This window comes from Dermacentor silvarum, chromosome 2 (genome assembly GCF_013339745.2).
Source record: "Dermacentor silvarum isolate Dsil-2018 chromosome 2, BIME_Dsil_1.4, whole genome shotgun sequence".
Classification (NCBI taxonomy): Eukaryota; Metazoa; Arthropoda; class Arachnida; order Ixodida; family Ixodidae; genus Dermacentor; species Dermacentor silvarum.
In genome coordinates this window covers 175135627-175151884 of record NC_051155.1, presented here as the reverse complement: position 1 = coordinate 175151884, position 16258 = coordinate 175135627, and the positions used below count along the sequence as shown (strand labels likewise).

At 43.8% G+C, this 16258-nt stretch overlaps 1 protein-coding gene across 1 annotated transcript; it reads left to right on the top strand.

Annotated features, from left to right (window-relative positions):
• The first annotated feature begins 111 nt into the window (after positions 1-111).
• On the top strand, positions 112-12427 carry LOC119442169 (SPRY domain-containing protein 7). Its single transcript, XM_037706932.2, has 5 exons — positions 112-322; positions 1377-1493; positions 2964-3124; positions 6032-6134; positions 8561-12427. The coding sequence occupies exons 1-5, from the start codon at positions 211-213 to the stop codon at positions 8656-8658; spliced, it is 591 nt and encodes a 196-aa protein (XP_037562860.1). The 5' UTR covers positions 112-210; the 3' UTR covers positions 8659-12427.
• The last annotated feature ends 3831 nt before the right edge of the window (positions 12428-16258 follow it).

Here is a 16258-nt window from a genome sequence, read left to right as displayed (position 1 = left end):
AAAACAAGCACTTAATAAAACTGCAATAATTTAAGCCATTTGTTACTTACACAAACTTTAAAATTTACTCAACAGCGCCTTTGCTTACTTTACGTTCTATGTCGGTGTCTTGTGTTTTATCCATTGCTGCAGCTAGCCGCCTACTGTGTTGTTCCTGTGTGGGCTGTGTGCCATCGTAAAACAGGGACGAAGCACCAAGTGTCATTTCAGATGGCAACTTGTTTCGGTTGTATCCGCCGGTGTTTCAACGCCGGCGGTTTCAGCGCCAGCAGTTCCCAGGGAAATCGCCTGCCTACGGTGGTTCTGGACATGCTTCATATGGGTATAAATGTTTGGAAAACACTATTTGCAGATTCTTTGAAATGTGTGCGGTGGTCTGTGTGGAAGATCATAACCGTTCATGTTCTGTATGTATGTATTTAGTTTCTCTGCCTTCCGCCTCCTCCTCGGCAGCTTCCTCGGTGGGCGATCTTTGTGCGGGCTGTATTGCACGTCAACGTGCCAGTAAACTCCGGCATGTAATATTTATGTGCAGAGTCCTGCAATCAAGACAGACGATCAGTTGTGCCTCTGCCACCCCTGCACTTGTCGTGTGCCAGTCGTGAACTTTTACATACGAAGACAAGACAGTTATCGCGCGAGGTGCATGTCGCCGGCGTTCACAAACACCGAATTTCAGGCGCAGCACTGCGCACCTCCTAGATTTCACTGCGCGTAGAGACCTGTAACGTAAGTACGAGGTGGTGCCTTGAAAAAAATTAAATCGAAGGTACTGTGAGATTTCTTGAACGGCTCTGCTGTTTCTTTCTCGTGATTGTTTGCCAGCATCCTTGCTAAAAGGATACAGGGAAGGACTGGCAATTGCTACAATTAGGCAGACCAAATGTGAAATCAGTATTACTTTCTTTTGGATATCTCGTTTTAGCTGTCTATGAGTGGTGAAATTGAGCAGAAATGCAAATTTCAGCTGCTTCAAGCAATTGACCCGACAGCGACCAAATATGAGGTTGCACTTGCCATGTAAGTCAGCTTGGCTCCTGGACCACATTTATAGTTGTGTTCATTGGAACCACAATTTGTGAGGACAACTGCCATACAAAAACTACATTGTCCCATACTGCTGGTTGATCTTTCTCATACCATTTCACTGTAATGGGTTAATATGAAAATGCTTTCATCGGATCGTGTACAAACACTACGAAAGTAGGTGGCAAAACTGCTGCCAAAAGCTTTGCCTGAGCACACAAGCAGGTGCTCTAAAACTTCTGAACGGGCTCAGTGTTATCTGCACAAGTTAAGTGTTTGTGGTGTTTAATGCATCTGACTTGTCTGAGGCATGCCAGGTGTGGCTGATTAGGACATGCAATCTTTTGCAGGCCAGGATGTCGTAATCGTAAAGAATGGACAAAGGATCTGCGGCAGTGGTGCAGCACTAGCTAATGCCCCTCTAGTTCAAAACAAGTCCTATTTTGAAGTCAAGGTACAACAGGCAGGTGAGAAACAGTGCTCTTGTCTATAACCTTGAATTTTTTTGTGTCACTTAATGGACTCACTGATGCTACACATGCGGAATTATTTTGTGTTTCACATTTAGTAGATTTCACATCAGTGAGTTGCACCCTCCCACTAGTGGATGCTTCACTGGTGAGAACAAGCATGCTGCTATACTAAGATGAGGTTGTGAAGCTGTTTAGAGGATGTGTACTGCATGCCAAGATGTTTGTGATGTGTTTGTGACATTTATAGGGATGCAAACAATGAAAGATAACTGGCAAGCGTATCAGCATGTTGCCATAAATGTTGATGTCCCCGGTGTGATGTGCGACGAGGTCACTGGTTAAATTGCTGGCCATAGTGGTAGCATTCTGAAGCAGTGAGATAGTAAAAAACACTCCTTTACTGAGATTTCAGTATTTAATTTGAAAGTATTAGTGGTTCAATGTTGAGTTGAAACTCGATTTAACGAAATGATGACCACGGTCGAATTATTTTGTTAAATAAGGAAGTTCGTAAATTGAGAAAGGGATTGTTCGGTGCTTTGAAATCTAGAGTTGCAACATGGCGACACCCAAAAGCTACCGCGGCATTGTATTTGCCGCAAACCCACGCCTCTGCGTCTGAAAAGTCCGCGAGGGTGGCCCGAAATTGCTTCTGTGTAAAACCTAAAGAAAAAACAGCACACGTTGTTCTGGAGAGAACTGCGAATTTAGTATTTAGCAGTGAAAAAAATGTGATTTTCACCTGCGTGCGCTTCACCAGCAGTGGGCATACACACTTCTCATAGCCCCCAAGCTCTTTCAATGCATTCTCGGTTCCCAGCAAACCATCTCAAGAGATCGACGGCATCCTTCACCTGGCTTGGAGTGGGCACAGGAGCTTCGGGGTCTTCCGGGTGTGGCGTGCAGCCTCGTAAAAATAAAGCTAGGGCCGTGACTAGGGCACTATGATGTTTTAACTCGACAGAGAAAAACCCGTCTGTGTCAAAATTAGAAAGAAATCAACTGTTCTTACTAATTTATTTAAGGAAAAACTTCATTAAGTCGGGTTTGGTGGCCAAATTAGTTCCGTTGATTCGGGTCGATGACAACATTGAACCCTATGGGTACCTGCCGGGGAATGGAAATTTCTTTGTTAGATCGGGAACTTCGTAAAATCGGGTTTCATTAACTCGAGTTTTAACTGTATAAAAACTACACATACAATGATTATGTTATTGGGACAGGATTTATTATTGTTTTGCATTTACTAGTTCTATGCTGAGAAGAATGCATGGGTTGGCTGGTTAATGTACTGGCATGTCCTCTTGCCTTCTTTTTACTTTCGTTTTTTTTTTCCACCACATTTTATTACGTACTGCCATGCTGTTCAATTGTCAAATGTTGTGCTTAAAGCTTTTGTAAGGTAGCTTTGGTGCAGCCTTAGCATCACATCTTTCTTTCTTTTTCTGATACCTCGGATTTCAGGCCTGTGGGGTGTGGGAGTGGCCACGCAAAAAACAGACCTGAACAGGGTGCCACTTGGACAAGATCTGGAGAGCTGTGTCCTCACTAGTGAGGGCACTGTGGTGTGTAACAAAGAAGTGCTCCACAAGCTCCAGCAGACAGTACAAGAAGGTGACGTCATAGTAAGGCCCATTGTCTGCCCTTTATGCAGTTTGCAGATAAAAATATTCACATCTTATTGTTTGCTATTTGTAACTGCTCTGTGCTAAAGAATCACTGTTTGACTGTGGATTTGCTGACCAGTTTTTGTTTGCATAGCTGTGCACAAAACACTTGCTTGCATAAATATCCGGACCTCCTCCATATATATAAACAATAGCGCTTGCAATGTCACTTGTGCACTGTTGCTGTACTGACAGAAAAAGATTCGCACTTCTACTTGATTCTGTATCTGTTGTTCCTTCTGCTGATATAGCTTCAGTTGCTGGCTGCAGTAATCTGCTGCACACAGAGCTTTTTTTCTCTATCATCGTCTTTTGTTTTGCCATGTCAAGAGAAGACATTGCACATTTATCACAGAAATCTATGATAAGGGTAGCGCAGGAAGATACTGCAGACACATCAGAGGGCATAGCTTTTTGCAGAACTGCTTGGTAATCCGTAGGCAGTAATAGGCTTTCATAGGCACCATATCATTGTAATATTATTGTGTGGATTAACACTTTTAGATTTTACATCCCAAAGCAACACCTGGGCTATGAGAGGGTCCATGGTGGGGGGGGGGGGGGGGCACATTGATTTGACCACCTGGTGTTCTTTAATGTGCACCTAAATTTATGTGCATGAGCTGTTTTGTTTTCCGGCCCATCATACAATGCTGCTACCATAGCCCAGTTTTCGACCTGCAATCTTTTGATTGCAAAAACAAAAAATTGTAGCCATTGAGTCAGCATGGCAGGTGTCATAGTGTGGAGGAGGTATGCATGTTTTAAATGAGCATCAGGGACTGTGGCCTACATTTCATTGCCTACATGATGACCTCCATTCATGGGTAATGCAGAGACAATTAGCATGAAGAACATGTCCATCAGTTCTGTAAATGACATGCAAGAAAAAAAGTCAAGACATTTTGCAATAGGTAAAGGTGAACATTGGACATAACTTTAGAAAGCACAATGCATGTTGTGCTACAATTCAGTCATGGAACCTGGCTTTCCCTCATAAACAGCTGCAATGTTTGAAATTCTTTTTTTCCCTCGTCCATCGCAGACTTTTTACTGAAATGATGTGTTACTTGTGACTTGAAGTTTGTCATGAAAGCAGAGGTTGATTGGCAAGCGTGATAGAGGATTTTGGCTCTGAACCTTGTTTTCTCTAAAAGGTTTCATTGCCCTAGCAAATATTAGGCACATATTTAAAAGTGATAAAGTTTACGTTTTAATTCAGTAAAGGGCTTGTGTCCTTGCTATTATTGATGGATTTGCAATTGACAAGACAGTCCATATTAAAAACTAGAAAGTTTAGTTTTCAAATTCATTGTCCTAAGTGTTCTGAAATGGCATTTTTCTGGGAACATCATCGGAAGCCTTCTGTATTCAGGCCACCGAGTGCATTCAGGTGCAAATGTCTCATTATGCCGTCATTGCAGCATATGTGCTCACTGAAAGTGATCGGTTCCCCATTTCATATCTGGAAAGTTCGTTGTTCACAGTTTTGTTTCAGCCTCGTGCTGACCTGTTTTCTAAGGTGTGATAGTGAGACATTATCTCGTTTCTGATATTGTTTTACTTGTCATGTACAGTCACATGCTTTTATTCATTTAACCTTGAAGGGACATACACAAATCTGGTTCATGCTATCCATAGTTTGAAATGAACACATTCAATGGTTGCATCGGACTAAGAATTTATTGCAAGCCTGTTATGGTTTTATACCCGTGTAAGCAAGCACACACTATGTAAATAATCTCTCGCAAGACACACTGTGTAGCCTGGTCAGCATTTTAGTCTTGTGTGATCTTGTAGTTGTGCTTAATCACAGTCAGTCATGCCTGCTGGACCTCTTGTCAGCATAGCTGCTGTCTTCTAGAAGGCCTGGTAATGAATGGTGTGGTGCAGGCAAAATTAGTCCTGTTCATGTCAGTCTGTTTATAGCACAATTCCTCTTGGCATACATACTGTCATGTGGCAGTGACAAGTGCAGGTACACAGGCAAGTGATGTAGATCTTCAAGGACAACTTCACTGTGTGAACTCTTCTCTACAAAGAAAAGGCACGACTCAATAGCATCTCCTGTGGTGCCAACAGCACTGACGATTGGGAAAAAAAAAAAAAAAAAAGAGTAACACTTGCCTCTTAAATATAAAGCTTCATTTTAAATTCTAGTGCCCTTCACAATTCAAGAATGTGCTGTGTGCTTCGGTTCTGTCTGATAACAATGGGCTAATTGCACTAAGTACTACAAGATTTGTGACATATTAATGGCCTGAGACTGCAAGCATGTCTCACCAGGAATTGAGAGTGTTGTAACACTGGTAAAATACAAAGGCTAAGAAGAGCAAGAATAGGCATGGAAAACAATGTGTGGCAATATTCTACATACTCTTTTGTGTTACTGATGCCCGAAAGCAGCTGAAGATCAGCATGCAAGGATTCAACCAGTGCTTACAAGTAGACAATCGTATGACAGCATGTGCAATACCACACTCATTGTAAGAGATGTGATCACTGGCATTTTGGCGGTGTATCCACACTTATTTGACAATTATCAGTAATTTTACTGTAGTTAGTGATGTATGTACCAGCTGCCAGTGACATCCATTTTGGGCTTCAAGTGATTCAGTGGCTTCAAGTGCTTCAAGTGGCTTCAAGTGATTTGGGCTTCAAGTTTTCTCCATAAGAAAGCATGGGCATCTATTGGTTTTGTTGAACAGGATTGATTTATAGAAAATTAGAATCAAGCCTTGTTGCATAGAGGCCAACTGTATGAGCAACCACTAATCTATATTACGTCTAGATAGTTTTGCTGCAACTGTTATCTCTGCGAAGGTATCCTGCTAATTTCCACTCACTTATCTTGCTCTTTTTTAGGGCATCACGTATGACCACCTGGAGCTGAACTTTTACCTGAATGGAACAGATTTACATATCCCTGTGACAGGTGTCAAAGGAGAAGTTTTTCCTGTTCTTTATGGTAAGTAGCAAAGTAGTGCAAGATTGAAAAGACAGTTTTAGAAGGACTCTAAGGGAAAACCTCAAGTGAAGGTGGATTGAGTATTACGCTTTTGATAGAAGGTGCTGGACTTGGTGTACCAAAAATGATGCAAGACTGATCATATTGCCATCTTAAAATTACTGAAACAGGTGCCGACACCATCATAGTAGTAACCATGTAAAAAGAGCAAACAAAAAAAACTAGGTTGCCTGTCAAAATAATTTTAAGGCTGCCACAACAGTTCTGCACCTACTGGTTGTGCCAGGAACCAAACACACAGCCTGGCCTGATAGTCAGGTGATAATTGAAATAAAATACTGCATCACCACAAACAGAACCTGTGTCTTCAGAATCCCAAAACTAGCACTCTTTAATTAGGTCATCAGCCCATCGTAGCACTGAGAATGGTAATGATTGACAACCACAGCATGAGAGGCTGATTAAACAAACGTAAGAAAACGAGGCAGCTGGTGGTTCAGTACATAACCTGTTTGTGATCAAGGAGGAAGCATGTCATTGTCACAGCTGTCCCCGATTCGTCGTCGGCGTGAAGTCGATCGACGGGGTAGACAAGCTGGTTGGTCGTTCCGTACGCAAGCGAGCACAGTGAAAAGAGTCAGAGTCGGGAGTAATCAAAAAAACAAGATATTTACCGGCTGACAAATATACACAAGTTCATAAAAATAAAATATTAAGAAAAAAACACAAGACAGACTAACACACCTGACCTTAATATCACACAATGATGAAGACCAATAAATACGAGCAATTAACAGAACATATACATATGAAACATGGCGCGGATCAGATATACAAGAATACACTTAACAGTATTTCACTAAAGCAAAGTTCAAAAGAAAACAAATGGTGTCATACGCATTGCCGGGCAGCATCAGCAAGTCCATAAACCGTGGAAGTCGGTGCACAAAGCTTTCCCGAAGAAGGCTGGCGGTCCGATCTTGTCGAGGTGGATGCGAATTGCTGAGCTGGGGTTCCCGGGAGTCTAGATCTGACGACTTCCCTCAAGCAGGTTGAGCAAACTTGAGGTGAACTACCGTGAGCTTCGTTGCAGATGCTGGTTTGACGTCTCGTACGTCAACAAGTTCCTCGGAGTTCCGACGTGGCCAGGCGGCCCAGGCGATACTGGACGGCACTAGCCCCCCAACGGCTTCTCAGTAGCGCATAGGTTCAGCTTCTAGACTAATCAGCAAGGCCCAAAACATGCGCTTAAATAGCCTCTCCTTTCCCTAGTTCCCTAGGTAGGGAAACTGCCGCTATGTAGCGTTCTCCGAATTCAGGGCTCTTAGCTCCCAACAATCTTGGCCGCGCCCTTTCACTATGGACGAAGAACCGCAGATTATCCTCTCTCCCAATGTCAAGGCCCAAGGTCGAGCCCGGCACTACCACGTGGCTGTACACGCACACTTCGGGGTCCGTAATCGGCGTGTCGCGTCTGGAATCGAGATGGCAGCTCGAGCGGCCACGACGCTTTTGACGCCCGTAATTCGGCGTGTCGATGTCGAATGCATTATACGCTGCACAGTCAGGAGCCCACGTTTTTGACGCTCGTAATTCGGGGTGTCGTTAATCAGCGTCCAAAACATTCGAAAATATGCCGCTCCGTGACAGTCATGCTTACCTGCAATTCTGAGTATATGACATGCATTTAGTTGGGCACGAGTAAAATTTTTTTATTTTTTCACTTTCCAGTAAGTTTGAGGGTGCGCCATAATGCGTGACTTGTAGACACTTATTGCAGAAGGCCCTCTTGGTTTATTTGTAAATAAGGCATTAGCAGTAATTTCCATTAACCCTTTCAGACACCAATTAGTTCTCTTGATTGACAACTTACTTTCATCGCATTTCTTAGATCTTCAGCATCATAAAATGCTTACAGCTGCAGAATAGATTAAGGGTTTTCAGTTCTTTAGTGAGTTTTGTCAAGTTTACAAAATGCGGACTCCATGTGAAAACTCGCTAAAGAAACATCAGATATGCGAACATCAACTATTTTATGTCTACCAGGCTTGAAAAACACCTATCCAGCCATTTGAAAATTATGGCTGGCGCAATACATTGTGAAAAACAATGAAAGAAGTGAACCCGTTACATACAATGACATACCCACACCAAGCAAAAGACTCAACCATCTGCCTTCATACTTGTTTTAATGAAACAGTTTGATTGTGTAATTGAAATTTGCAGCACTATTTCAATCAGAAGCGTTTCAAGATGTACAGGACACATTTTAAATATTGTTACTTGAATCAATGTTTTTGCTGTTGATGCACTGCATTGGTGTACACAATTGTGTACATCGCATCTGAAAGGGTTAAACGCTGCATTGAAAGCCTGTAACCATTATTACATTTGCCACATTTTCTCTTTTCATGTTTTTCCCTTAGTCGACGACGGAGCCATCTTGGATGCGGTGTTCTCTTCTTTCTTCCACACTCCACCCCAGGGCTTTGAGCAAATCATGGTGGAACAGTCCTTACTGTGAAAAACTAATCTGTGTGCAGACCATCACTGGCACATCGTAGCACACTCGTGGTAGTGTTGCTCTGCGGAATGGGCCTGTTGCCATCTATGCCTGAGTGTGCAAAGTTCTCCGCCACTGAGCTGTCATCACAAAGTCACTTTGTAGCCCAGATTATTTTTTGATGCTTGCTAAAGCGTGTCATGTGTTCATGCTGGCAGTGTTTTTCTTTTCTTTGCTGGCTTTGTTAGCATTAATTTAAACGGGGGCTAGTAAAAGGCATGGATATCGCATGGATACAGCCTTAAAAGCAAGCTAGGTGTTCAGCAAATGAAGAAAGCTGTTTGAATTGTCATGCATGATAAAAAAAGGCATAATTAGGTGGAACAACTTTAATGTGAGAACGTAGAATTTAGCCCCGCTATTGTACGTTGCCTTCTTTTTGGTACTGCTTGCTTGTTTCAAGTCGGGTGCTGCCTACCAAGCTATGCTGTAAGGAGCTTGGTGTGCAGAGGGAGCTTAGAAACCTTTTTGTATGCATTGGACATTCTTTTAGCTTGTACAGAGACTGTTGGCCCCGTTTTGGGCATCCTGGTTTCACCAGACAATAGACCCTTTTCCTAATTGTTGGACCAGCTTTTTAAAAAGTAAAGGAATTAGTCAACTTAATGGCAAAACAGAATTTCTAAATTGGCAAGATATATGCACATATTGTTACAGTGAACATTATGTGGGCACAAACAAAGGTTGTTATTCATGCTAGTCACCATGTCCCAGCTTCCAGAACTTTTCTCCTTTCTCAACTGACCACCACTCATTGTCGTCTTGCTCTTTTTGGAAGACTGTCAGCAAAGACCAGCACCGAAAGTGTTTGTCACAGCACCAGACAGGTTGGAATGAGACGGTGTTGTGCAACATGCAGGGGAGATTCCTTTTTATGCCATAACTTGTTGCTTAAAAGGCAGGTTGTTGGTTATGTTACCAGTTGAAAGTTGGCTACAGTGTTGCTTACTTCAACTTCCTGCTTCTAGGTGTGCTCATTTGTTGTGCAGCATTCTTGTGGCGAGTGATGATTCGCTTCATTGACATCGACTTCACAACAGTGTGTTCTTGTTTATCTGTCCTTAGGCCAGTAACTTTTGCATGAGCCTGTTGCCGAACATGTCTGCCCACAGGAAGGATTTCTTGAGTGCCTGGTTTTGCTACAGTTTGTGCAACATGCTACTCTCAAGGTCTTGCTGGTACCTTGAGGTTGCTCACTTTCACCTCGTCCAACCTCTTGCACTCCCCTTGCTGAGCACTGAGCTGGGCACATCTCGGCCAATCGTCTGCAGGTCTCATGGGAAGTGGTCTTTGTGGCAAAATCATTGGTGATGGTTTGATAAGAATGGCCTCACAATTGGCTAGCATCTGGTGGTGCAGCAATAGCTATTGCTTGTCAGGCTTTCTTTCAGTGCAGATGTGCTCTATGCATCCCGCTATCAGGTCTGCATTCTCTTCCACCAGCTCTGCCTTATACCTGGCCCGCATGACACAGTCAAACCTCGATATAACGAAGTTGTACTTGCATCGAAAAACTTTGTTATATTGAGGTTTCGTTAATTCAATAGAACTAAAATGGGGAAATAAAAATAGTTCGTTACATCGAGATTCTTGTTAAATCGAGATTCGTTATATCGAGGTTTGACTGTAGTGGTTGTGGTCATGTTTTGTATTCTGTCATCAACGTGATGCACCATTTCGACCCATAACAGCAGACCATACTTTATTTTCTATGAGGTAGAGCAAATGTGATGTGGCTTTTGTGACAACATTTGCAGCCAGAAAGTGGCAATACATGCAATTTTTTCTTTGTCTTTTGTTTCAGCAATGATGAGAGTCATGATTAGCTTGTCAAGAATGCAATGCGAAGGAACCTAACAATTGGAAAGGGTCTATTGCTTGTACAGTTTCAGCAAACCTTTGTGTACATTGCTTGTAACATAATTCAATTATAATTTATATAGTGTGAACAGTGTCCAGGTATCCAAAGTAGATGCTTGGCTGAAGACAAAACTGGCACTGTGAATGGAATGTGCCTGCCATCGTTAATGGTTATGATTACTTACATGCACAAGTGGGACTGCCTTCTCCATTAACACTTGCCATTCTGCGTCTTTGCTGTGGGCAGAATGCTTTCGGAAAGGCTTTGTTAGAGCGGGTCATGCCAAATGCCAGCTGGCGCTCATTTTTATGTTCACTGTATACTCAATATTGTGATAAGGACACTAGCTATATAAAACAGTTCTTCCAGCTGATCTGCTGGACTGTCTTGTGCTCAAATCAGGGGCATTTTGTTTAATAAACCGCAGTTGGATGCAAGACTTGGCTGTTTCACTGAAAACAATACAGGTGCATGCATCTGTGCTGATGCCAGGTCAAAAAATTAAATCCTCTCTTTCTCAGAAGTTGCAACAGCTTTGTCACACTTGGCCATGCTACCTACATTCTTGTCCAGCATCACTGCCAACAAAACTCTTGTTTCTTCTGGAAGTAACCAATGTGTACTGAATCTAAGCATGGTACTGTCCAAAATTCACAAATTTGGTCACAATTGAGTCTGTGGTCTAGCTGGAAGAACTATTTAGTGTGTGGGTTTCCCTTATTGACATTATGGTTTTTATCTTGTATGGCCCCATTTGTACAGGCAAGAGAGCATTGCTATATGGCTGCCTGAGGTTCAGAGATTTGAGCGAACTAAAATTAAGCACCGTCTTTTTAAAAGCAAGGTAAGAATAAGCAAGCATGCAAACATGCATCATAGCATTAGCCTTGAGCCCAGGTGATTGCACTGTTAAAGAAACTGCTTTTTCCCAGGCAACAAAATGGTCATTCTGGGGCGGTATTCTCGGATGATCACTTTTGGAGAGACTTTCACTTTTGGAAGATTTCATGAGACTAGCGCTGGATGCATATGGCATCTACAGGCCAATGTGTTCTGGCACTATGTCAAGACAGCATGCCAGGAACATTTGTTCATAGATGCCTACGTGTCTAGTGCTGCTCTTGCAAAAGTGAAAGCATCTGCAAAAGTGATTGCCTGAAAATGCCACCCTTGTTGGCAGCCATGCAATGTCCTGTCCCATTTTTATGGCCATGTAAATAGTTCAGGCTTCCTGTGCATATAGCTGAAGGCACTAGCGCTGGTTTTATGCGTAGAATTGTCATTCCTATCACATCGTTTTGGAGGTTGAAATGCTGGAAATTATTGGTTATTAAAGACATTAACACACTGAGATTTTCTTGTGGTTAAAATTGGTAACCTCACCGACGGGCTAAGGCATCTTCTATTCAGCATGCTAAGTTTGTTCCATGTCTTTTACCCACCTGACCTAGACAGTTGGGTAGAACCATGCTGGTTTGGCAGGTATCGATTTCTGCTGCTAAGGATAGTTGGGTTTGACAGGTGGTGGAATGGCAAAAATGCCCTCGTAATGAGAATTTGGCCTACATAAGCAACTGCAGCACCACAAAATTAATTTGCAGCCCTGAACCATAGTGTCCCTTGTAGCATAAGTTTAGCTTTGGGATGCAAAATCCAATCAATCAAATGCCAATGTGAACTTTTTGTGAGATGTCTGAAAAGCAGCCTTGTAGAGTTAGTAAAGTGTCGTGAAAAAGAAAAGTGGGAACATTAGGACAGAATTAAAGAGCCTCTGTTGTCTATTTTCTATTGTCCTTCACACATTTTTCACCATGTCAGCTATTTTATTTACAGGACTTGGGCTAGTCTCATTGTATCAATAAATTTTCTTACGGCCTACGTTTTGCTATTTCATGATAGAAAAACATACCTTGAAAACCTTTTGTCTGGAGGCATTTTATTTTTCCACTGCTGCTCACATGTCATTTTGAAGCAACGATATGGACATGTACAGCTAACTTAGCCCATGAAAAACCAGTTGCCATTTTATTTTATAATCAGCAGCATTACTTCAATTGCCCAAATTTTCTGGTAGACAGAAGAGTTTGCATGCAAGTTAAGGCAAATAAGTTGACTTCCGTTAATTCGACCCTTACAGGAGCGACGAAATTGATCGAATTATCCGGCGCATAATGAATGCCAAAGCGCACCGCTGATTAATTTGGCAGTATTTGCGTGAGTCTTGCATGCCCCCGGATCAAACGTACGTTCTGTGTGTTCAAAGCAGAAAACTAACGTAGAAATGCATTAAAGCTGTCAAACAAATGAATAACGCGCACCCGATTTTTTAGCACGAAAAATTGGCAGGAGTCTAAAACGTTGCACAACAGCGGCCAGTTTCCTAAAGTCAGCTTCGCCGCAATACATTCTTGCTATGCCGTAAAACGTACGAACGCCGCGAAGGCGGTTTTGGTTTCGTATCCGACTTCACCGCTCAGGCAATTTCCGGCCCAATTTTTTTCAAAAAAAAAAAAAAAAAGGCGCGCGTTAGAATCTGCTAAATACCGCAATTAGACATTAAGAGCTACCGTTATTGCTTGAAAATCTACTTACTACGGGCTCAAAAAATGTCGCAGTTTCACCCGAAAGGCAAAGCATCAATTGCGATAGCAAATTAGTAGAGAGCTATACGGAGTAAAGATAGTAGATACTTGGATATGCAGCAGCACCAACAACGCGCAGGCCTGCTGTTGACGCCGTCGGCGTTTTGCCCGCGTTCGCCCCGAACGCGCGCGACGTTGGTGACTGTTGCCGGTGCCTCTGGAAGCGGCTCGGAGGTTTTCGATGAGATCAGAATGGGACACTCATCGAGCAGCGTCGGAAGTCTTTACCACATTCTCGCCTCGCAACGTTTTTATATAAATACGCATTTGGTGCCGCAGCTAAACGTCGCCTTCCCTGCCTCTTTCCCGTCCTCCAACGGCCTTTTGCATGACGAAAGAAGTCGCGTTTGCTCTCTCTCTCTCTCTCTCTCTCTCTCTATATATATATATATATATATATATATATATATATATATATATGGTGATTGTAAAGAAGGAAAGACACTTAATTCTGCAGCCCTTCAGGGAGCACGGCGCAGAATGCGCGTTTTGCTCTCTCTCTGCCGTGTGTTCGCTCCCCGTGAAAGCGCGCGTCCCTCGCGCGCTTTCACTCTCGCCAATTTAGGGTCGAAATACGAACATTTGAACCCATAGAAATGTGTGGGTGCCGACCGGGGATCGCATTAACCGCAGTCGAATTAACGGAAGTCTACTGTAGTACACAAAAATTAATACCATCGCAGCTCTATCGACACCTGATCAGAATCGAAATTGGTTCAGTGTGTTGCAAAGAATGCAGTTATGCAGCCAGTGATGTCTGCAGCACCATCTTATGATAGCAACAGGAATTATTAGGGAAGTTGCAAGCACGCATAGTATTCACAGTGTAGCCATTCAACTGCTACACTGCGAATACTACGCGTGCGCAGAGTTGCTGATAAGCATACAGTAATTGTGATGATGCCCTTGCCACTTGCTTGTAGACTTGCACGTTCAGTCATTTGAACACATGTGGCCATGATGTTTCATGTTAATACCAGGGGAAATCTGGCACTGCAATTGTTCAGCACTATGCGAGTAGCTGATGGAGGTCACGTAATGCGTAGGATGGATACCGGTGGACCATTAGAGTTACAGAATACCAAGAGAAGGGAATGCAGTTGACGGCAGAAAACTAGGTGGGGTGATGAAGTTAGGAAATCTGCAGGTGCAAGTTGGAATCAGCTAGCGCAAGACAGGTGCAATTGGAGATCGCAGGCAGAGGCATTCGCCCTGCAGTGGACATAAATATAGGCTGATGATGATGATGGATTTTCAAGCGAAGCTTGTATTGCGTTGCATATTTCGGTGGCGGCGGTCACGCTAAACGTCACATATGGCGCATACCCGCATTGGATATGCGGGTATGAGCCAGGGACAAGAAATAAAAAGGGGGTGGGAGAGCAGGTGCAGGGAAAGCTGCGCCAGCGCCGAAATCACGTGACGTGCGCGCGGCCAATCAGAGTCGTTTGGTGTTGCGGGGAGGGAAAGGGGGTTGGCGCACGCTCCGCCGGGCTTCCCTCGCCTCGGATCAGTTTCGGCGTGCGGATGGGAAGGCCGCGTGTGGTGCGTTCCGCTGAGGAGCAAGCTGCGTTTGAGCAACGGCGCCGCGAACTCGCTCGGGAAAGGGCTCGTCAAAGATGTGCCGATTCTAGCGTGAGGGCTTCTGAAGCCCAGGCGAAACGTCAGCGAAGAGCCGCGGACCCCGAGTTAGGGCAAACGAAGCAGAACGCCTGCGACAGCGTCGTCTTGCCACAAGCTTCGCTTACCCAGATTTCCTCTACAGGGAAAGGGCTCTTAATTTTTTTTACAGATTTAGCATGAATTTGCTGATTTCCTCCAATATTCTTAGCACGAAGCATGGTAGTAGAAGTCATAGTCATGAGCATGACACAACAAAAATGACAATGACTCAGCAAAACAAGATTAACACTCAGAAACCACTTAAATGGTTTCCTACGTGGGTACTAAGTGCAGGAAACACTAAAGGATGGTGGTAGAAGCCATAGTCATGACCATGACTCAGCGAAAAAAGATTAACACTGAAAAAAGTTGTCGCAGTTTCACCTGAAAGGCGAAGCATCAATTGCAATAGCAAATTTGTAGAGAGCTATACGGAGTAATGATATTAGCTTTATCAGCTGTATAAACTTGGACATGCAGCAGCACCGGCAACACGCAGAACTGTTGTCGACGCCGTCGGCGTTTTGCCCGCGTTCGCTCAAAATGCGTGCGGCGTTGGTGACTGTTGCCGGAGCCTCTGATATAAATAGGCACTTGGTGCCGCAGCTAAACGTCGCCTCCCTTCCCTCCCCCTCCCCCACGGCCTCTAGCGCGTCGGAAGAAGTGCGTTTGCTCTACATATATGGCGATTGTAAAGGAGGAAAGAGACGCCTACTTCTGCAGCCCTTAAGGGAGCACGGCGTAGAACGCACGTTTGTTCTGCGCCATGCGTTCACTCCCCGTGAAAGCACGCGTCCCTCGCGCCCTTTCACTCGCACATACAGCGTTCGGCGCGCGGCGACGATTTCATCTCCATTGACGTCATACGGAACCTCACGGCGACGGCGACGGCAGAAATCTGCTTTTGAGTGTCCATATAATTGCTATCGCAATAAAACCACTGAAATGGGTTCGGACGTGCTACTAAGTGAAGGAAAAGGCTAAAGGTCAATAGTTGAAGTCATAGTCTTGAGCATGGCTAAGGCTTTCGCCTTCAGGTCTCCTAGGTGTTGCTAAAGGGACTCCCGAGGACTCGTAACGTGAATGTCATGACATGCATGTCATGCAGGTCATGAAAAAGCCACCTACATCTTGGTGCTCTCATGATCGATTCGTTAACTTGATAGGCTCCCTGCACACTGCTTCGCATAACATCGATTCCCACAGGGCATGGGACCTGCCGGCTTTTTTTACATAACATTTCGGCAAAACTAACTAATGCACTTGCACATCTTGTAATTTTTTTTTATGCAAGCATGTGCATCGAATCACTGCTGCTTGACCTCATCAACAATGCCACGATCACAACATGATGATGCAGATACTGGTGGCCTGTATACATAGAGACTAAACTGCT